The 23010-nt window shown below is 35.3% G+C and overlaps 1 protein-coding gene across 2 annotated transcripts; it reads left to right on the top strand.

The window, feature by feature from the left end:
* The first annotated feature begins 811 nt into the window (after positions 1-811).
* Positions 812-19304, top strand: LOC103322039 (insulin-degrading enzyme-like 1, peroxisomal). 2 transcript variants are annotated; one of them, XM_089043514.1, is made up of 26 exons: positions 812-1052; positions 1207-1282; positions 3170-3237; positions 4008-4099; positions 4191-4264; positions 4354-4397; positions 5074-5125; positions 7438-7560; positions 7642-7754; positions 7897-8059; positions 10474-10566; positions 10780-10865; positions 11671-11757; positions 11863-11966; positions 13551-13653; positions 13887-13982; positions 14059-14248; positions 14358-14419; positions 14975-15079; positions 16247-16448; positions 16559-16767; positions 17294-17418; positions 17509-17560; positions 17633-17719; positions 18374-18496; positions 18766-19304. In XM_089043514.1, exons 1-26 carry the CDS (start codon positions 927-929, stop codon positions 19009-19011), a joined length of 2901 nt encoding a protein of 966 aa, XP_088899640.1. In that variant the 5' UTR covers positions 812-926; the 3' UTR covers positions 19012-19304. The 2 variants fall into 2 exon arrangements, with proteins under 2 accessions (XP_088899640.1, XP_088899641.1); XM_089043515.1 differs by lacking the exons at positions 812-1052; positions 1207-1282 and adding an exon at positions 2012-2153.
* The last annotated feature ends 3706 nt before the right edge of the window (positions 19305-23010 follow it).

The following is a 23010-nucleotide window of genomic DNA, read 5'->3' on the forward strand; positions in this document are numbered from 1 at the left end:
ACTCTTCGGCTTCGATAGAAGATACCATTTTTTTTTATACAAATAATAAGTAGTAGAAAAATGTGAGTGGAAAGTTAAAAAAATATTGAAAGGAGAAGAGTTTGTATGAAGATTTGGTGTGGAAAGTGAATAAAATTGTTAGATATTTATAGGGAAAAAATCTAGAATTTTTTGGTTTTTTTTAGAAAAATTGAATTTTTCGATTTGCCATCGATTTCTGGACAAAATTCGATCGAAGCATCCAGGAAGCGCCATGTGGAGTCTTCTTGTTGGGGCCTGTCAATCGAGATGTCACGCTGACGTCAGCAAGCCAAAATCAAAAAAATTTACCGTTGGCGTGTGACATCATGGTTGACGTCAGCACCTTCGAGCAAGAGCCCAGTCCAGTTTTGCCCGTTGGCTTGCCCTGGCTGGATTTGTAGCGTTGGAGGGAGAATTGGGGCCTGGAGGGGCATGTTGCCATGGCAGGGCCCTAGCGCTGCACTTGCTCTAATGACAAGAAGAGGGCTTATAGTTGGGTGGTGTGGTGGGTGGTTTCCCTATTTTTTTTCTTTAAAAATATTCTTATTTTGTTAATTATTCATGTGTTTATCATTTGCAAACTGAAATTATTATTATTTTTTTATAAAACAATTACAGTTTTTCAACTGAGTAAAATACAAGGGCCAAATAGACCAAATAAAAAATATGAAGACTAAATTAGGCAAATAAATAAAATACAAGTGCTATTTTGCTATTTTGACATTTAAGCCTTGTTTTTTTCCCAAAAAGTTAGAAAGGAATGGGAAACTAACACTCACTGCGCCAAAGACCAAGACTACCCAAGTCTTTCTTCATTGTCTCTCTCTCTCTCTCGCGGTGTTGTTTGGTAGAAGAAGAGAACGAGAAACAGAAAGAGAAAGAGAAAAAAAGAAAGGAAATTTCAAATGGCAGTTGGGAAGGAAGAGGTCGAAGAAATAGTGAAAGCCCGTACGGACAAGAGGGAGTACAGGAGGATCGTCCTCCCAAACTCCCTTGAAGTCCTCCTCATCAGCGATCCTGATACTGACAAGGCAAACGGCCTCCCCGATACTCATTTCTCTTGGCCTCTTTTGTCGCTTAATTTTTAATTTCTCAATTCAATACGTTTCTTATTCACAAATTCACAATCTTGGTCTTGTGTATCTTTTTTTGGGTATTTATTTGTTTAAGTTATCTGTTTCTCAGTGTGCTGCTTCCATGGATGTCAGTGTTGGTGCTTTCAGCAACCCTGATGGCCTAGAGGGCCTTGCCCATTTCCTTGGTAACTTTAATTTCTTTAATGTTTAATACTGTTTTATCTTGTTCTGGTATATGGATTTTGGATACTATATTTGGTATGTATTTGGTATGGTGTTGTGTACGTAGTTGCCATTTGGGTTAGCAGTTGGTGTTCTTTCTATGGTACGTGGTACTCTCTGTAACACTTAGGTAGCGTTTGGGTTGCTGCGATTAATAAAAAATCAGCTTTTAATAAAAATTTTGTGTTCCAACCCGTTTGGTAAAACCAAGAAAGCTGACTTATTTTAAAAACTCAGGTCATTGGCGGCAGATTCTCAAAGCAGCCCAAGACCTGCTTCTCAAAGCTGCTTTGAAAAAAACATTAACCGGTCCTTTAATGAACATTTCATATTCCCATAAGGCCCCTAATAACTTTCTAAAATGACAACACATATCCTTCGGAAAGAATAGAATCTCGTTCGAATTGGTTCGCGGCCGAGTCCAAATTCTCCAGTCCACCTGAAAATATAAAATTTTAGATCCCTGAAACGATGACGAAGATGATGGACTTTTTCTAAAGACTAGAGAGAGAGAGAGAAACTGAGAGATCATTGATGAACGAATTGGCTTGCAGAGCAGAACCTCTCTGACTTCCGCATTGTATCCATTGCTGCGGCGTCTACTTTGTCCGGCGAATCAAAGTTCCGGTCTTGATTTGATTGCAATTGGCTTGATGATGATCATGGCTTGGTAAGCTCTGTTTGGAAGGAAGGAAAATATCGAAGGAGATTTTTGGGTTTTTTCACGGGAAAGTGACGGAAGCGGAAGGTGGGGTTGGGATGGGGCTTCCTCCGAAGCTGATAGCCTCTTTGTCAAGAACGCCGCTTGCGCCATAGCCATAGTCGCCAAGAAAGGTAGCAGGTTCATACGACTGTTCTTATGGCTTGCGGTTGGGTTTGGTATTGAGTGCGTGCGAGCGAGAGAGAGAGAGAGAGAGAGGGGGTTGGGATGGGGATGGGGTGGGTGCCTGGTAATGAGAGCAGGGATTGGGAGACCTGAGATGGGGTGGGGTTGTACGGTGGGATAGGTTTGTTTCTTTCTTATGTTTAGGTTACTTTTTTAATTTTATTTTGTTTATATATTTGTTTACTTAACCCTTCTTATTAAGTATTAAATTTCATTACAATAATAATTTAGAATTTATGGTAAAATGTGTGAGTAGTGTTAAAAAAAAAAAAAAAAAATTATATGTAGTGAAGTTGGTTTCCTTTTGTTATTAAAATAAAAAGAAAAAAGAGACAATTTCATCATCATGTCCTTTTTTGTCATTATATACACTAAAAGCACTTTCGATAAAAATTTACCAAACACTTTGACTTTTCACAGCACTTTTTTTAATATAGGTTACCAAATGCCTAAGTGCTTTTATTTATACAAATTTATAAATAAACTCAATCCTAGACATGTATTTATAAAAAAACCCAAGCACTATTTAAACATAGAAACACACCCAAAATCAACCTCAAAGTCAACTTTTTGGGTGTGTTTATAAATGGATTTTGAGTGTGTGTAATGATGGGTTTTGGGTGTGTTTATAAAGTGTTTTGGGTGTTGGGTTTTTTTATAATTTCAATCTCCATTTTGGGTGTTTTAGTGAAACTCCCTTTTATTTATAGCTGTTTATTCTCGCAGACAGATTTTCTTAAAAAGCACAGTAATACCAAACTAGCCCTTAATATTTCTTCTTGTCAAACAAAAATTGGTTGGTTAAATTGATCACTGGAGGGGTTTTTTTAATTGTGAACTAGAAGATGAGTTCATTATATATTTTCATGACTTATTGTTAGTAAGCTTTCATGAAAATGGGGTTGAAAAAGAATAAGATGTTTCATGACATCCTTTTCTGAATATTGCATGTGTTTTATTGCAGAGCATATGCTGTTTTATGCAAGTGAAAAGTACCCTTTGGAGGATAGTTACTCAAAGTACATCACCGAGGTACTTATTGCCAGACCTCACAGCTACACTCTGGCCTTTTGAATGCTTTCAATCAAATAAATTTTGAATGGATTTTTATTCTTTTCCATGCTCCTTCACTTTCTGTTTCTTATTGTCAAACTTTGTTGAACGTAGTGGAAGTTAAAAATGATACAAAAGCAAATAACACAGCATAGACTAAGACATTCTTGCTAGCATACAGGCAAACAACATAAGGATTTCTCTTCTGGAGAGTAGATAGGAGTCAATGTTTGAAGATAATTTCTAACGTGCATCTTCTTTGAGATTTCTGACAGGTGTTCTTATTACTTTTATATGTTTTTTGAGATCACAATGGAAATTCTGAGACCACTGTGCTTTTTTCGATTGGTTTATAGAATTGTGATTGTGTTGTGCGCCATCATTTCCTTAATCCAATCTCATTTATGGGCTACAGTTCCCATTATTATACCATTTATTTATGTTTGATGAATCAAATAGAAGATTTGGACGGACTAGCTAGCTCTTCCCTGATTCTTTTGTATATCTGTCCAAATTCCGTAAGATATGTTTCGTTCCAATGCTTTTCTGCCAACCTGTCCCTCAGGGACTCTCTAATTCGAGAGTGGCCCTTTGTCGGATACATGTCTATTATAAAATGTTTTGGTGGTGTTGTGGAAATACAGAATAACAAAGATAATTAAACATATTCTCTTGATAAGGGCCCCTATGATTGCTTACTTATGTTGTTTTTCTTCAACCTATATGTGGTTTATTTTCTTGGTGCACAGCATGGAGGAAGAAGAAATGCTTATACATTATCTGAGCACACCAACTATCATTTTGACATTAATGCTGATGCCTTTGAAGAGGCTTTGGACAGGTTGATGCTGCTTTTCCTTCTATTGGCTGTTATTTTCATCATTACAATTCTCAAAATTGAACATTGTGTTGATGTGTGGTTTATTGCTCAGATTTGCTCAGTTCTTTATTAACCCATTGATGTCAGCTGATGCTACAATGAGGGAAATTAAAGCTGTTGATTCTGGTTAGCGGCTCTGTTCTGATATTTTATTTTTTATACTCAAGTTGTCATTTTAATTACTGTTAACTTCTGCTGCGTGTTTGGCGTTATAGAGAATCAGAAAAACCTGTTGTCTGATGGCTGGAGGATGAACCAGGTAGAACTTGCTTCGGATTATAGTCTTTATATGACTGCAAATGCTGAATCTTACTAATTTGAAATGCTGTTATTGACATTCAGACTGCATTTAGTTTTGTTAAAGAAAAGTATATATTCGAAATAATTTAAAGAACTATTATGGTATTATGGTCCAATTATCATATGAGTAGTGCATAGTTTTGATGCATATGCATGTGTAGCTACTGTCTTTCCAAACATCACTTTTTTTTGCTATTGTTTTTAACATTGTCTATATGCATTGAGGTTTCAATTACTGTAAGTTTGTTTGCATCTATTGATAGTAGAACCCTTGTGAGACTTATTAGAAGAATGATGAGCTTTAACCCCCATATGAAGATTGTGAGTCAGGTCCTGCACTGAACTTTGAGAATAAGAAAAACACCCTAAATCTCTCTCTCTCCATAAGTGGTAGACATGGGTGTCTTAGCGAGTTTGTGAAACAAAGTAGCTAACCAAGTACCCTTAAGTTTCTTTTAACTAAAGTCTGCGATAATAATCTTATTCTTATAGATTCCTTAGTAATTTCCTTGTAAGCATATGATATGTTCTTGAAGTGAATTAGAGCATGCTGCTTTTCGCATGTTGTAGCAGTGTTTTTATTTATGTCTCCAACTGGTGTCTAACCTTTTTTATGCATGAATGTCTATGTACAGCTTCAGAAACATCTAAGTGCGGCGGACCATCCATACCATAAATTTAGTACAGGTCAGGAATTGACTCTTGATTATAATAAAAATTCTTTGACTCAATGTTCATAAAAAAGAGGAAGCAGGCTATTTTTACATCTGAGCTTTCTGTTGCTAATCGGATTTAGTCTTTGGTTATGGTGTGTAAATCATAATGGTTCTTCTTGTTTCACTCCTTTTGAATTGAAATTAATTTAGTGTGGTGGAAAATTGCTTATGCTATGGCGTTAGTTATTTTTTCCTTATAAATATGAAGTATTGATAGGAGGCAATTCTATGCTTGGTTTTTGTTTGTATTCAAACTTTACCGTGGTGGATGGGTGGAGTTAAATCTCATATGGCTAAATGCAACGGTGTTTTCATTAACTTGGGAAATAAGGTTTGATGGGGATGAGTTGATGTTTCTAAAAGGACTCTCTTATGCCAGTGGTTGTAGATTTGCACTAGTGAGAAAGTGTTTTAAGACGGGATGGTCTATCTGATGTATGAAGAACGGAGGGAAGGCTGAAGTTTGACTAACGTTTTAAATGCTTAGTTGGTCAGTGTGTTGAGAGTTGAGAGGTTTAGAAGTGCACTGGTAATATGTGCTTTGAGGTTTGTATTGGGTATATTTTCTTTATTTATATAAAGGGTTCTTGGCGCCAGTAGTTACCTTGAAAGATTTATTTTCCTTATTTCAGTGCTTTGCATTATGTATTACATCGGAAATTAAGCCTGTTCTTTTGTTTAAAAGCAATTACTACAAGGTGTTTTTAGGTCCTGCAAATATTACTCTATAACTGATGGTATGTTGTTCATATGGTTTCTGGTTGAGAGGATTGTTGTGGCTTGGGGACTAGTCCCTTGTTGTTTGGAGTGGAGTATATGGGGGTGAGGAATATTGGGACTATGTGAATGTGCAGAGCTTCCTATGGACCAGATTAAACCGTAAATCTTGATGTTTGTTGCTTCACTAATTTGAATTTTTCCCAGTGTTTTTCTTTGGAACTTCTCGTGCATGCCTTCTGTGTACTAGGATCACTTTCCGTTTATCTAATTGATGGACTCATCACCGGCTTAAGAGTGGATGAAGGGACTATCTATTAGTTTGTCTTTTTTGTTATCTTTTGCTTAATTGACCGAGCTCAGAATCAGATGATAGAGTAGTTGTGCATCGGTGGAGTCTCTTCACATGCTTCTGTATTTCTTCCCCCATTTATATGCTCAGTTTTTGTCTATAATTTTTGTTGGTTTGCTTCTATATTCTCACAGCTATATGTTAGTCCTACACATTTGACGTGGGCACAACCTCTCTGATTTCTTTAATAAGACACGTGAATCTTTATGAAAAATAAAACTGTACAACAAAAGTGAACAAGGAGTCCACTTCTAAAAGAAAACTAAACATGCAAGCTGCATGAACACCTCAATCCTAGGGAGAAACAACAAAACAAAAACAGAATTCCATAGAGCTACAAAACATATGCTTTCCAATCTGACAAAATAATAGAAAATGATAACTCTCTCAACTCTGAAGCTACAGATGCCCCCAAAGACGTCCAAAAATGCATCCTATCCCATAATCACTGCACCTCTTCACTGTCAAAAACCTTATGTTCCTTTCAACCCATGGAACCCAGAAACTAGAACATCTCCCCAGAACTACACCCCTTTTCTTTCTACCAAAAGAGTTAAACTTCTCACATAATACCACATTACACGATGCTGGGATGTACCAGCATAAACCTCTCTCGTAACTGAAACCGCAAAAAAGAAGCCACTGTACAGTGCAACAAGAAGTGATCCATTGCCCTTGCTTCTTAATGATGATGTGGACACTATCACTCGTTTTTTTAGTGTATTACTTATTTCATGGTATTTTAGTCATCCAATGTTGATGTTGAGTTTAATATCAAACTTCACCTCAGTAACTCCATTGTAATAGTATAATCATAGATTAAAAACTTGGAAAATCCTATAATGAATATTGGATGATAAAAAATTATTGCAAATTTCATATCACAAATTTCATTATCCTGATAAGTGAAAAAATTATGGACTAAAGTCCTCTTAGTATAAACTGCCTCCAATCACTCATATTTAGGACATTTTGAGCTATTTAGGCTCCCTGGAGAGCTACGCTACGAGTTAACATAGGAAGAAATAAGTGACCTATCTCTTTGAGATTTGTTTCTTTTAAATGGCAACTGCTTATTTTCAATTTCTTCTCCTGCTTTGTGGATGGAAGTTTTATAGGACTATTCTTACAAGAATGCCACTGTCTATACTCTGGTTGGTGTTCAGAATGTCTACCATGTTTTTCCATCGTGCCTACTTTGTTCACTCTTTCAGGGAATTGGGATACTTTGGAGGTTCGACCGAAAGCGAAAGGACTGGATACCAGAAGTGAGCTTATTAAATTCTATGAAGAATATTATTCCGCTAACGTCATGCGTCTTGTCATATATGGAAAAGGTTTGTAGCTACATTTACCTTTAACAATCAGGTTCATTGGCCTCGTGGTAAGTTAAATAATTATCACTTGGATGTTTTCAGAAAACCTTGATAAAATTCAAGGCCTTGTAGAGGACAAGTTTAAAGAAATTAGAAACATTGACCGCAACTGCCCTCGTTTTGCTGGTGAGCCTTGCACATCAGAACATTTACAGGTACACATGGTTCTGCTGAAATTTTTATGCTGAGTTAAACGTTCTTTTGGACTTGCAGATTTTGCTGATTAGGAAAAAAACATACAGAAGGTCCTATATCTAGATGGATAATTCTTGCTGCCTTTCTCTGTGTTTTTGTCAGATTCTTGTCAGAGCTGTCCCAATCAAAGAGGGTCATGCACTGAGAGTTGCGTGGCCAATAACTCCAGAAATTCACCACTACAAGGAAGGGCCATGTAGGTATCTTAGTCATCTCATTGGCCACAAAGGAGAAGGATCTTTGTATTACATCTTGAAAACTTTGGGTGAGATTTGCACTATCTGTTTCCTGCTTCACATAATGAGTTTTCCAGCAGATGTATTTGTATTGGAACTTTGAAGCCAGTGTTCACATAATTTTCATTTCAATTCCTCCATAGACTTCCTCTTTGTGTTTAGATGATTTGCACTTTGGCAGGCTGGCAGTTGCTTTTCACACCCCCAGTTTGTCATCCTACATTTCAAACTCAATGTTTTTTTTTTATAACCCTCACAGAAAGAGTACGGTATGACAAACTGTGAGTGGAATTAGCATTGCCCTATAACTTGTTTTTATTTCAAATGTGAAGATTGGCATTGTACTTGAGCCTTATCTATAATGTGTAATTATCATGCAATTTATGTGCACGTGCTTAGTTGGTTTCCTTCTTCTTATCCTGCATAAACAGCTTGCATCTTGATTTACTTATATGAAAGGATCTATTATTTATTAAGATGCAGATCCCCTTGTAACTCAAACTTTATCTTTAGAATTGACCTGAACTTATAAAGAAAATAAGTTTCATCACGTGCTTAGTTGGTTCCTACTGAATTTTACATGTCCTTTGACCTCATTTTTGCATCATTTGGTGAATATGTGTACATGCACACAGAATTTGACTCGTTCGTACTGAGTTTTCCTTTTTCTTTTTGTTCACTCATGTCCTTCAAAACCTCTCCTTAATCTGTTTCTCGGATTCTTTTAAGTAGTCTGGGCTCTCTCTCTCTCTCTTTCTCTCTCTCTCTCTCTCCCTCTCCCCTAATATTGTTTAAATGATAGAAATGATCTACAATGTAGATACATATAGTTAGACCTGGCAACTTATTGTGTTTTACCATGTTCGTTTTGTGTGAAGTGATCCTAAACCCAAACCCGTTCACAAATTTAGCATGTTGTGTTATGTTTATCCATTTTATCTGTTATCCTTTTCTTGTGGGTAAAAAAAATTATAAAAAGTTATAAATAATATCGATTATAGCGTAAATAAAATCTTATAATTCAATAGAAACTTATATCTAATGCATTACACAACAAATTTCCAAACATGTTACCAAAAAGAATGTATAAAAAACGAAATGAATTTATAGGTTAAAATATTTTTCAAAAGAAAAAAAAAAGTTTCTTTCCTAAAGATAATATGGCACTATTGTGTTAAATGAATGGAAGCTCATCCGATCAGTTAATAAATGTGTCATGATCATGTCAACCTATTACTGACCCAATCAGATAATGCTAGATCGAAACACTTAGGGCCCGTTTGATAACAATTTCAATTTTAGTTTTTAGTTTTCATTTTTCATTTTTTATAGCAGAGAAAAGAGGAAAATGAGAGTGATGAGATTTAGAGAGAGGATGAGAGGAGAGGATGGGAGGGAAGAGTAAGAAAAGTGAAAACAATTTCAAATTGATTTCAGTTTTTAGTTTTTGTTTTCACTTTTGTTACTCCTTCCTCCCTCCTCTAATCCCATCTTCACTCTCATTCTCACTTCCATTCTCCCTCTTTTTCCTCTATACTCTAGCACAAAAAATGAAAACTAAAAACTAAAATTGAAATGGTTATCAAACGGGCCCTTAATGTTTCATTTCAAATTGTGCCGTGTTATCTTGTCATATATGATTTTGCTGCATACAGTACTCTCGAAGGACTAATCTCCTGAAATTTGTTAAGGAGCATCATGTTATGCAATGGGCTCCAGAAGCATGGGATGCAGAAGTATTTAATCAGTCATTTCATGATATTAGCACTGAAGATTTAGGTTCTCCATAGACTTCCTGTTTTCTTGTATACGTGGTCATCCTTCTTTGATTTGGTTTATTTTATTTTATTTATTTATACTCTTTTTTTTAATTTTTATTAATTGTCATAATCAGTGAAATGTAACTTCAAAGTGAACAAAGCTCAAGAATGTGATGCTTCAAATCTTTAAATTTGGCTCTTTTCACATTAAAACAGAGAGATTGAGGAGTCTGATTACCAGGAAAGTTAGAGTTGATAAGCTATACTAGAAATGTTTGTGCATAAGAATACTTATTATAGTTGATGATCGGATCTAGTACAAATTTGAATGTAATATTTGTGTATCTCAGATTACATGATAGTGTAGTACACTAACAGGATAGATGAATTAGGTTCTATCAATTTTGGCAGAAACTTAAAGTTGCCCCAGCTAGTTGATTTACTTGCGTTTCAACGTGTACTGGAAAAAGGGCATCATTTTAAGGAAGATGTGAGTCTGATGTCTGATTTGGTCTGGAAGATATCACTAAGAATTTGGCTGAATTTTGAACTTAGATATTGACACGTAAATATGAAAATTCGTTGATGTGGTCACCTTCTGTCCTGATTATAGGATGCATGAAGTTAATTTACTTGGGTAACAGCTAACTTCACTTTTTCGTTTGTTCTAAAATAAATTGCAGGATGGGCAACAGGTTTGTCTGCTGCTGAAGGAGAGTCAACTTTTGACTTTTCTTTCTTTAGAGTAGATATTGATCTCACTGACGCGGGTCATGGTTAGTTTATCTTCTATTCTTTTCATTTTTACGTATTCTTATTTCTCCCAACCCCTGCCCCCATTTAGGCTTCATTTCATTTTGGATGAACATTTTTCACAAGTCCTAAGACAGCTTGAAGTACTTATCTAACATCTTCTTTTTGTAGGGTGGCATTCTTTTACTTGGATTTTAGTTTTCTAGAATATGATAAACCTTTTGACTATATTGCAGAGCACATGAAAGACATCGTAGGCTTGCTTTTCAAATACATTTCCCTCTTACAGCAGTCAGGCATCTGCAAATGGATTTTCGATGAGGTATACATATTGTGTATTCTAGTGTATGAATTACTGGTGCATGATACCTTTATCTGCATTTTGTCTAACATCAAAGTGTTGTATCTTCACAGTATGAATTACTGGTGCATACTCTTACTAAGAAGATGGCTAATATGTCATGGCAGCATATTCATTCTTGGTTTCCACATCTGTTTGTCATGAGATCAGTCTAAGGATGATGGATATAAGTTATTCTAGTTGTTGGTGTCATCTCAAGGACTTCAGGGGTTGGACTGAGCGTGCTTATATAATATTGGCGTTTTAGATTTGTAACTATCCCTACTCCAAGGTAGAGCGTCTCTTCCGTCCCCCTCCCTTCCCTAAACCAGACGAATCCTTAATGTGTAGAAGGGTGGATTAGTCAACTCTCGAGACCTTAAAATATATTTTGCAATGGCCTTAGGATGTTTTCCAGGGACTTGTTCTACTGCTGCTATATTAGACAGTGATAGATAGCCTTTTATTTCATGTTACTATGGAGGGAATTGTACCCTGGACCTAACCTAATCATAACTCATTTCCCCACCCACCCTTATCACTTGGGCTAACCCTAAGGATGAATGGCTGACTTTATATATGAATATGACAACTGTGAGGTTGACTTTACATCTGATTCATCACCATTTTCTCTTGATTTTCTTTTTATCTAAACATTTTTAAGCATACTGTGGTTTGAATTGAGGAATAAATCCTTGAGTTAGGTTAATTTTCGTATTCAAAATTCGGTATGGAAATTGTCTTTCAGATCTTTCTTAGAGACTGATATACCATCGGTTTAGTGTAGCTTTCTGCTGTTTGCGAGACAAAGTTTCATTATCAGGACAAAATTCAGCCAATTAATTATGTGGTCAGCATTTCGGCAAATATGCAGGTATTCAGGCTTTTTTTTTTTTTTTAACCGTGCTTCTATTCAGTTGTTTGATAATTAATATTCACTTGCTTCTTACTCACATGACATGTTTGTGTCCTTACACAGAAATACCCCCCAAAAGATTGGCTAGTGAGATCATCCTTGCCTTCTAACTTCAGTACAGACATTATCCAAATGGTGCTGAACAAGTTGTCTCCAAACAATGTCAGGTAAGTCTTTCACTTAGTTTGGGTTCTTTACAGGTTGGTAAGGTGGAAGGCTATCTTCCAAGGATATCATGACTTTGTCTCTCATTTTAGCTTGGTTCTTTTTATTGGTTTAAACATTAGATTTTGGGAAGATCTGTCCTGGATTGATGTTCCTTTTTCTTATTAAAGAAGTAATGTTCGTTTCATGCTTGAAATTTTTATGCTTTATCATTTCTATAATAGTAGAAGGGTTGTCTCCATGACCTTTTAGTGTCTTTCTCCAGAAACTGTCTTACCTACTTGGGGTTTTCATTTTTTTCTGAAATCTGAATGATGGAAAGGTAGCACTTCATCACAATTCAGGAAAATTTTGTGTTTTTGGTGGAGGGGAGAAAAGTAAGGTTTAATGGATCTTTTGGGTTACTGTCATGCATTGGGGCTGTGGTGGCGGTTAGTCAGGGAGGCAGGGGTTTATTGGGTTGTTCCTCAGTCACATTCAAACATTCTTTGTGAAAAATATTGTCCTTTGGTGGTGGAAGGAAGACAACAATTTCATGGTATCGCACTGTGTGAGCTTCTTTTTGGGTAATTTGTCCTAAGGCCTCTAAATCCACTTACCATCCTAAGAGGATAGATTCAAAGCATGTTTTTATAAAAGTTTGGTTAATGTAGTTCTTGCCTTGGACTGTTAACTCATATCTACTTGCATTGTCAACAAGGATGGAACTACACTATGGCTAGAGTGGGTTCTAGCCTAGTGCAAAGTTTGGGAAAAAAGAAAATTAATACTAATTTTTAGGCACTACACCTCATTTTACAAAAATTAGCCCAAGCAAAAATTAGCATGTCCTATCCAAACAGACCTCCAGTTAGCTTCAAGTTTTCTCCGATGAGAAAATAAATGGAATTTTATTTAGATCTTTTACCCATATAAGAAATCATAGCTCACCCCTATAAAAATTTCTGATTCCGTCCTTGATTGTCAAGCAAATGATGTGAACTTCTTACAACCTTGAGTGTTTTGGAAATGGAATATGTCAATACAATCAGCAAATTTGGACTACTGACCCTCCCTTTATTTCTTGGTACCTTTATCTAATTGTAATAAAAGTTTTGTTTTTATCGAAAGACGGCCTATCACTTGGTTTGCCTACGTATAAGCAAAACTTAGTGATATGATAATAGAAGAACCCTGTTATCTGTTATGTTCAAAGAATGTTTGGCCCACCTGCATTCATTTCTAAAGAATTGACTGAAAGACTGCAGTATCACAATCAAGTTCTGACTGCAATTTTTTGAATGTACTTGTGTTGATTGAAACTTATTTAGTCTTGGTTTCTCATAGTGATTCATGGCACTATAACTCATTAATCACTTATCGTCATTTCTTGAGGCTGTCAGTGTATTATTTATGTGGGAATTTGATCTTTCCATCCATGGCATACTATTTCTTGATGCTGTCTAAAAGTTTGGTCTCAGCAATTAAGAACGTTTTTAGTTTTTCTCATAATTCTCCTATTGTCTATTTTTTCTTTTCTAAGCGACATATGAAACATAATGACAGTACATTGTATTAAGTTTCCTAATAGGGCCTTTGCTCAACAGAATTTTCTGGGAGTCGAAGAAATTTGAAGGTCAAACTAACATGGTTGAGCCATGGTATGGAACTGCTTATTCCATCGAGAAAATTACGGGCTCCATGATACAGGTTGGTTACGGGTTCTATATGTATATCGAGTTTTATATATTGATGAACACAATAGCATTAGTCAGTTTTCTTTTCTTTTTTCCCTTTTTTTTTTTTTTGGGTCTTTTTTAGAATGATAGTAATATATAAGGTATGCTGCTTTTTTATTTGCATCAGTTTAGAGGTATTAGGAATATTTTAAGGGGAGGAGAGGAAAACACTTTTGATCCTGAAAGTTTTTCATTTGAGTGCAGGAATGGATAGTATCTTCGCCAAATGAGAATCTGCACGTACCAGCACCTAATGCATTCATTCCCACTGACTTGTCACTTAAGAACGATCATGAGAAGGTGTGATGAATAATAAAATCTAACTGGAAGTTAACGCAGCACTTAAATTCTTCTGATATGATTGACTTTTTATCAGGCCAAATATCCAGTTCTTTTAAGAAAGTCGCCGTATTCAACACTATGGCACAAGCCTGATACAATGTTCTTTACTCCTAAAGCTTATGTTAAGATTGATTTCACTTGTCTCCACGCAAGTGACTCCCCTGAAGCAGAAGTGTTAACTAATATCTTTACTCGGTTGTTGATGGATTACTTGAATGAATTTGGTAAGATATGTAGTTTCAGTTAATTACTTGGTTTCATTGGTGGTGTTGCATACACAACGTGTTATTTTCTTGAAGAGCTTATTCAAATATTTAATTCTTTCTTTGTCAGCTTACGATGCTCAGGTTGCTGGACTGTATTATGGAATAAGGCACACAGATAGTGGATTTCAGGTATCAATATAAAACTTGCTAGATGGTTCTTTTTAAATTTTTGTTGTGTTTCTGTAAAATTTTAGTCTGTGTTGTCACAGCTACTCCTTGAATCGATTCATTCTCTAAAAGTTGCATTGTTCATTTCATAATTCCTTATGTAGCAAACAAAAAAATAATAATAATAATAATAAAGGTGATCTACACAGGGTAAATGGTTATTCAGTATTGCATGAAATATGAAACATGAAGGCTTTGAATACTGAATTATTATTATTGTGGACCTTGGATCACTTGGATCACTTTTTTGGACACACATTGTGGACCTTTGAATTCCGAATCAAGAAATTCTTGATTGTTATTGTCCTGGGGATATGGTGTTGATCTAAAACTAGAGGAATAAGAAGTGTCTGTAACTCATCCAATTGGTATTATAATGTTTTTAAGGGGGTTAGAAACAGTTAACTTAACTATGTTTAGTTGGAAGATCTTGAGGTGTGGCATTATTCCAAATTTGGTTTTACCTTTTATTGATCATAACTATCCGTGGATTTTACCTTATGTTTTCTTGTGTAGGTGACTCTGGTTGGCTATAATCACAAATTAAGGATTTTACTGGAAACTGTAGTTGAAAAGATCGCAAGCTTTGAAGTGAAAGCTGACAGGTTCTCTGTTATAAAGGTAAACTTCAAGGCTCCCTTATAAAAATATTAGCTTTTAATATTCCTAGTCATTTTTATGGATGAGGATTTTGATAAGCTCTGTCACTAGTGGTACAGTAACTGGATTAATAATTTTGCATATTAGTGACATGTTGCGCTGTGTTATTCCAGAGGCTTACACCAAACTATCTTATGTTATGCAGAGCCAATAAGAATTTTGAAAAGATACTGAATCATATCTGCCTATTTTCCTTATTTAGGTATTTTAGGATCTCCACGATTCTTCTCGTGCTTTCTCAAACTGGGATTAGATTTTTCCATGCATGGGATTGTCTAGTTTTGGCATAACAGACACTCTGTTGATCACACATCAAGAATATATAGTCTTGTCCTGTTTTTAAAACAAAAAAAGAATATAAAGTCTTGTCTTACAACATGTAATATCCTGGTCCTCTCCATTGATGGTCAATTGGTTTTGACTGGATGCTTTAATTCTATCATGCTATCGAAGAAGGCAACCAACGTGTCAGGCCCAACGGCCATACGTGCTTTCACGTCACCCAATATAAGTTGTCCATGTCTTTGCTCAAGTCATGCTACACATGAGGGGCCGTGTTCAGAGTATATCCCACATGGGGAATGTAAAGCCTTGCTTTACAATATATAATGTTCTAGGCCCATGCACCCTTGGCCATTTGGTTTTGGGTTGGTGATCAAGTAATTTTGTTTCTTCTTCTATACGAAATATTCAATTTGATGCAGGCTCAACATAAAAAGTATTCAATTACACACATATTGTGAAAGTTCTGACTGGTCCATGCCCCAGTTAAAGCTGCTAACCATCCTTAGAGTCAAAGGACTTTCCTAGATTTCATGGTCGTCATCATTTTTTATCATTAATTTTCTCCAAAGAAATACCTAATTTTTTAATTTATCAATTAATCTGTCTTCATCAGGAGCATTTTCTTCTTCCTTTCAACCTGTTTCTGTTACTCTGGGACTTTATTTTTTTAGCTTCTTTATTTTGTTGCCCCTTTGCTGAACACCTTTATCCTTATGGTAATTTTTTAAGTATCTTATTTTTGGGAAGGAAAAAGGATCAATGTATTTTAGCTTATGAAATTTGGGAAGTCAATCTTATATCTAAAGTGGTGCATATCTTGATCTGCCCTTTTGTCCTTATCAGGAAATGGTCACAAAGGAGTACCAAAATTACAAATTTTGGCAGCCTTACAAGCAAGCTATGTACTACTGCTCATTAATTCTACAGGATCATACTTGGCCATTGATGGAAGAACTTGATGTTCTTCCACATCTTGAAGTTGAAGATCTTGCTAAGTTTGTTCCCATGATGCTCTCAAGGGCCTTTTTAGAGTGTTACACAGCAGGTTACCATATTTTCTTACCTCAAACAACTTAGGTTATAGCCACTGTTATTTTCATTTTAATTTTCCTTTTCTATTCGTATTCATTCCTAGTTATATATATGCTTTTGCAGGAAACCTTGAAAGGAATGAAGCTGAGTCCATGATCCAGCATATTGAAGATGTTCTCTTTAAGGGTTCAAACCCTATTTGCCAACCTTTGTTCCCATCCCAGCATTTGACGAATAGAGTAGTGAAGCTTGAAAAGGGCAAGAGCTATTTCTACCCTGTGGAGGGTCTCAATCCAAGTGACGAAAATTCTGCCCTTGTCCACTATATCCAGGTTTTTAAATTTGTTTACAGTATTAATCAACTAGATTCTATCGGGATAGTTTGGTGTCTGTATGACCTTGCTGGAATCAATAATTATAGCTTCTAGTTTTTTTTCTGTATGCTCTAGTTCAAAATTCACCAAACCTTGTCAGAGTTCCCCCTGAAGTGTTTCAAACCGACAATTTCTTCTCTGTTAACTCATCAAAAAATTGCAGAAAATGTCTTTCTTGAAATTTGAAAAGGTATTGGAGCTGTATTTACCTTTGACAGATCTGTAGTTTGATCACTGAAATGAACTTTCAGGGTTTTATTCTATCAGGTTACATGCAAATGGGACATTCTGACAACAAAGATTATCCACGATCCTTTGGTTAACCGAATCCCCTTCCTATAGGCCATGTTCCTCTTGGTTATAAGACTTATATTTGGCCTTCCTGTTGAACAGCATAAAATCACCTCACACCAGTCTCCCACTCATTTATCTGCAGCAGAGGTTTCTGTGTTTGTTTTAAATGTAGTTGTGTTAATATGTTTAGGTACATCGGGATGATTTTATGCTGAATGTGAAACTTCATCTGTTTGCTCTTATTGCAAAGCAACCTGCCTTCCACCAGCTTAGATCAGTTGAGCAACTTGGTTACATCACCACCCTCTCGCAAAGGCATGAAACAAATTCAAATGACTTATCCCTCAATTTCATGCCTCATGTGATTTTTTTTCTCAATTACCTTCCCATTCTTTTCTGATGCAGGAATGATTGTGGTATCCGTGGGGCACAGTTTATTATACAATCCACAGTGAAGGTATATTACATGCTTCTACTGTTGCCTTGTTGCCTTATCTAGGTATTCTAATTATGTTATGTTCATCTACAGGATCCAGCACATATTGATTTGAGAGCAGAGGAATTCCTCAAGGCGTTCGAGAGTAAACTTTATGAGATGACAAATGAAGAATTCAAGGTGAGATCAACTAGGCTCTATCTTTAATTCCAGCTTGCTAGGGTTGACTACATTTTTTATGCTGCTATAATCTCTTTTGTATGGAAAATCGTCAGAGTTAAAACTTCCAGGGACCTTACATTAGTCTTTCGTCCTTGTTTATTATCCTCACATATAGATGGCAGTCTTTCAGTGCCAATGTTCAATCACTTCTATATAAATTTTATTGGAGTTATTTACATTAACACCCACTCAAGTTTTAGCTTTTTCACAAAACCCCCTGAGGTTTGGGAAATTACACGAACACCCCCTGATGTTTTAGATTGTTTGCATGAAACCCCTTTTCGTTGATTTCTCCTGCGAAGAAAACATTGCACGTCCTCAAAACATCCACCAGCATCATCTTTCGCCTTCCATTGGTCTTTCTTGCGATGTTTTGTATCCTCGTGTATGGATGGTAGATGTGTTTCAATGTCAGTGTTCTTCACTTCTAGATAAAGTTATATGTGAACCTATAAAAAAATATATATATAAAAGGGGAGATTTTATGATCTGCAATGTGACATGTCATATATGATTTTGAGAATAGTCATAAAACTTCGATGAGAGTTTACGAGTCTTGAAAGGATCAAACTCTTTTTCCCAATAATAACTTTTGAACTGATTGTTACATAGAGCAATGTAAATGCGTTGATCGACGTGAAGCTTGAGAAGCATAAGAACTTAAGGGAAGAAGCGGGATTTTATTGGAGGGAGATTTCTGTTGGGACCCTCAAGTTTGACAGGATAGAATCTGAGGTATGAACATCACTCTAACTTTATTTGCATGTCTGCAATGCAAAATGTTCAATACATTTTATCTTTTTTAGTACAAATGAATTCGGAAAGAACCTGAAGAAAAATGTCCTTATCAGGGCATGTCATCTTAAGTCGAATAGTTCTATGTAGATGAAAATATTTCGTAAAGTAATATTACAAACTTGTTAGCATAAAAGGATAATGTTGAAGCTGATAATTGTAAAAATACAAAAGGAATGCGTCCTCTATTAATGATGGGGTTGAAACAGATTGCAGCACTGAGGCAGCTTACACAACAAGAGCTGATAGATTTTTTCAATGAGCATATAAAAGTTGGGGCACCTCATAAGCGGACATTAAGTGTACGAGTGTATGGGAACTCACATTCATCTGAGTATAAAATAGACAAAAGTTCACCGGCGCAAGCTTCCTCCGTCAAAATCGACGATATATTCAGCTTCAGAAGGTCACAACCTCTTTATGGTTCATTCAAGGGAAATCATGTGAAGTTGTAGAGAATTCAGAGTATGATATCTCGATTGCAAATGGAATTTCATGATTTCAACCTGGAAAACTTTGTAGAAGAATACCAAAGCTTGCAGACAGCAGATTCGGCCACAAACGGCACTGAGAAAGTCACCAAGAAAGTTCATTGGCAAAGCAAGTCTATAAGATTAGTTAAGTGATGTTCTTGCCCTTGATATTTGGGTAGAACAATTAAGTTGTAAATGAATTTCTTTTTCTTCTAAATTTTGTGATTATATATAAGTTTACTTTTCTTTTTCTTAATACAGAAACTAGTTTTCTATTTGTTAGTAATAAAAACAAATACGAGGTGTAAACGCAAACATTGAGTGATACTTGTATTAACTAGTTCTTGGTTTAGTGATATTTGTCGTTGCAATGTTGGAAACCCCAGCGTATTTATTTCGTCAAAATGACGTTCAGGCATAGATTATATTTTTAGCTCTAGTGGTAGAGCATTTTATTCTCCAAGCAAGAATTCAACTCATATCATCCCCTCCTTTTAAAGAAATAAAACCCAAGAATCAAGTGATGATGAGAAGCCAATTAACATTAAAAGAATTCTTTTCAACACAAATCCAAGATGGATTCAATTCAAGTCTAAATTCTATGAGAAGATTATAAATTTGTGGAATGATATCCACACCTAAAAAAAATATTAAGAATCAATTTTTAAAAATAAAAAAAAATTTCCTTCCTTTCTCACAAAACAGAATACAAAAAAGCCTCATTGGTGTTGGCCGCCGTAGCTGCTGCCTTGACAGCACAACTGGTGAAGATGCCATCAAATTGAGCATGGCTGCCATTGGTGGGCTTCTGGGCTTGATCAAAGTAGTGATGATGATGTTGATCTTCAGAACCAGATGGAGGATGGTAATACAAGCGTCCAGTTTGTGGGCAGTGAGAATGAAATCTTGCTGCTATTCTCACCCCTGTATCTAATAATTCCACCCACTTTCCCATCTTTATTTATATTTTTGTATTTCTCTCTCAATCTTTATGTTGCTCTCTGTTGCTTTCTGTTCTTCCCAAGAGAGAGAGGGAGGGAGGGAAGGAGAGAGATCAGAGAACCCAATACAAAGCTGAGAAATTGAATTTTGCTTCTTGTGAGGAAGGAAGGGACGCTTGGTCCTTTTTATAGCCTTGCCTATGTTCTTGGTTGGTTCCTCTATTTATTATGGTTTTTTACATTTAAGGGCCTATCTTTTCTATGCAATTATTATGGTACCCTTGTGTTTTTCATTGTTTCTCTTTTCATATACCCAAAGCTTCAAGGATCATTTTACTCATTCTTTTTTTATTGCACATTTTACTCATTCTTTAAGACAAGTGGTCAAGTGAGTGCTATATTTAAAAAAAATTAAAACAAACTCATTCAACAACCAACAATTGTGGGGTAGGAAATCAAATTCTAAGATTTTAACCAAATTTAAAAATAAACAATATGTTTTTATTTTTTGCATGGAAGCATTTCTTGTAATGAACTATTATTATGAGTATGACCCTCACTAATGGTCCTATTGATAGCAGCCCGATCCAATACTCCTTGTAACTTTCTTTATATTCTTTTTTCCTAAAATGGAGAAGACACATGTAGCGTTCTTCTTAGATTTAATTTTCATATAAGTTGGTAATACTGTTGGTGAACTCACATTCCGAATGCATTTAGTTTGAGAGTTTTGATCATTTTGGGATCAAGAATGAAGAATTGCTTATTTTAGTTTCTCCGTACCAGCTTTATTTTCCTTTCTAGTCTTTGGCACGTATCAAGAGGTAATTGACCCTAATTTAGATGTACCCTTCACCATGAGCCTTGGTTTAATAATATTAAAAAATAATAATTTTAATTTAATTTAATTTAATTAAAAAAAAGTTGTCATCAACATTCACCGGTTAGAAAGCTCTCTTTTTTATATATATTATTATTAACATGGGCTCAGACTCACAAGCTCCACATGTAAGTTTTTAGACATTAAATAATTGAGGTCTTTTTTCAATTGTAATGAATTTGTATGTGATGGCAAGAAATAAGAAGAGTATGGTTCAGTATTGTAGGCCAAATTCAAATACAAGGGAGAATTGAATGACTAAAATGAAAATATACCAGAATACAAGCCCTGTACTGCAAGCATTCTTTTGTAGGCCATGTTTGACTCTTTCCTTTTGTATGTTATTTTATTATTATTTTTGTGGTTGCAATGTAGTCCAAGGAGTACTGCGTCAGTCTTTGCAGCTACGCGTTGAATATTCGCATTCTAGTCGTTATGGTTTTTTTTTAAAAAAATTTAACTAGAAGACTCGAATTTAGGACCACCCTTAATGTCAAAGCCACTTTATGCCAATGTCAATTGTCGCTTAAGCCAAGCGAAAGGTCCTGGAACTTATTTATTCCCAATCAGGACGGAGTCAGGATTTTAAATTAGGATGGTCTAAATTTATACAAATTTATCAAAAATATAAATGTGTGCAATGGTCAATTCATGAAATTTGTTCAAAAATAAAAGGCTAAATAAAGTTTTTTTTTAACAGATTAAAATAAAGTAATTTAGTTATAACTAAAAATACAGTAGAATAGGGAGCTTATTACAATCTAGAAGCTTGGTAAAGGTGTGTAGCTATTGCTGCATGAAACTTGGGTTTGTAGTGAGAAGGAAATTAATTAATAAGAACAAAAGGGTTGGCTAGGTTGGGTTTCATAAATAAAAAAAATTGGGTGAAATAGGGGAATTAACCCCTAAACACACAAAAACTAAATGACAGAGACAGTACGAGTTCTAGGAACTCTTAACAAATCATAATCAAAGGTAGCCTCAACCCAGCTAAGAATCTCATCAAGCACCACAAACCCCAAATCAAAATTATAGCTCCCCTTTACTAAACAGTCAGCCACCCTATTTTTCTCCATGTAGATGTGGTTAATCACACAATTACCCACTTGTCACATTAGAGCGTAGCAACTGGACAACAAAGATGCCATTGGGTTTCATAAATTTAATCAAAATGATACCGTGTGTATTAAATATCCCTCTTACCAAACTTACTGTTTCATTGAGGAAAAAAACAAACAAACAAAACTTTTAAATTAAAAGTTAAAAGTCAAATAGGTGGCGTGTGTTCTCATCTTTTTTCTACAAAATGCATCTAAGGCGTACACCTCTACAAACCTTCATTGGAGTGGAGTATTTCACAAAGCATGTGGTGGGCTGAGAATGTTATGTTAGGCTGAAAAAGAAAAAGTCACCTGGGCTATAGTTCAGGTTAGCCATATGTACGGTCCGTTTTTGTTCCCAGTTGTAGAGAATTTATGTTTAGGGAAAAAAAAAAGTGATGTTACTTGTATCATATTTATATATGTTAATAATTAATCGCAATTTGTGAAGTAAAATAAATTAAGGTTCGTTTGCCTAAAAATATTTAAAAGAAATGAATTTTATAATGTCATCTAAATCCTTATATATATGAAATGTGTACCTCCATCCAAATGGACCCAAAAGAAGAGCATTTTCATAAGAATATTATTATTATGTAGATGGGTTCTTTGAACAAAATGGGTTGGTTAAAAACTTATTGTATGTATATAAGAACAAAAGCTATTGCTTAACTCGCCCTTTGATTCTTTGCTTACGCATTAGGTTTCGTTAAAAGCCAAAGTTGAGGTTGGCCATTCACAAATCACAATGGACAAATGCCAAATTGCCAGGGTTTTATACTTTCCTAAAAGAACATTCCATTGGTAATTGCTATAACTAACTAATTAACCTTTAGTAAAAGTAAAACTCTGCGGTAATTTTAGGTAAAAGAAGCCGCCTTTCCCTCTAGACTTCAGGTTAAGTGCTGCATGCATGCTGCCAAACAGTACTGAAGAATACGTGTAATTATGAACTGCATGCCATACAATTCACATTTACAATATCATATCATTCCATATTAATTCTATATTATATAGACCATATATATATTTATATATATTTTTTGGTATATATATATAT

This window comes from Prunus mume, linkage group LG8 (assembly GCF_029339155.1).
Source record: "Prunus mume cultivar Tortuosa linkage group LG8, ASM2933915v1, whole genome shotgun sequence".
NCBI lineage: Eukaryota > Viridiplantae > Streptophyta > Magnoliopsida > Rosales > Rosaceae > Prunus > Prunus mume.

What these genes read in the sequence shown, in the direction of transcription:
- LOC103322039 (XM_089043514.1), top strand. Translation starts at nt 927, where the DNA reads ATGGCAGTTGGGAAGGAAGAGGTCGAAGAAATAGTGAAAGCCCGTACG. An exon ending in TCTTGTCATATATGGAAAAG is followed by an intron (nt 7,561 to 7,641) that starts GTTTGTAGCTAC and finishes GGATGTTTTCAG; the next exon opens with AAAACCTTGATAAAATTCAA. An exon ending in TTTAGAGTGTTACACAGCAG is followed by an intron (nt 16,449 to 16,558) that starts GTTACCATATTT and finishes ATGCTTTTGCAG; the next exon opens with GAAACCTTGAAAGGAATGAA.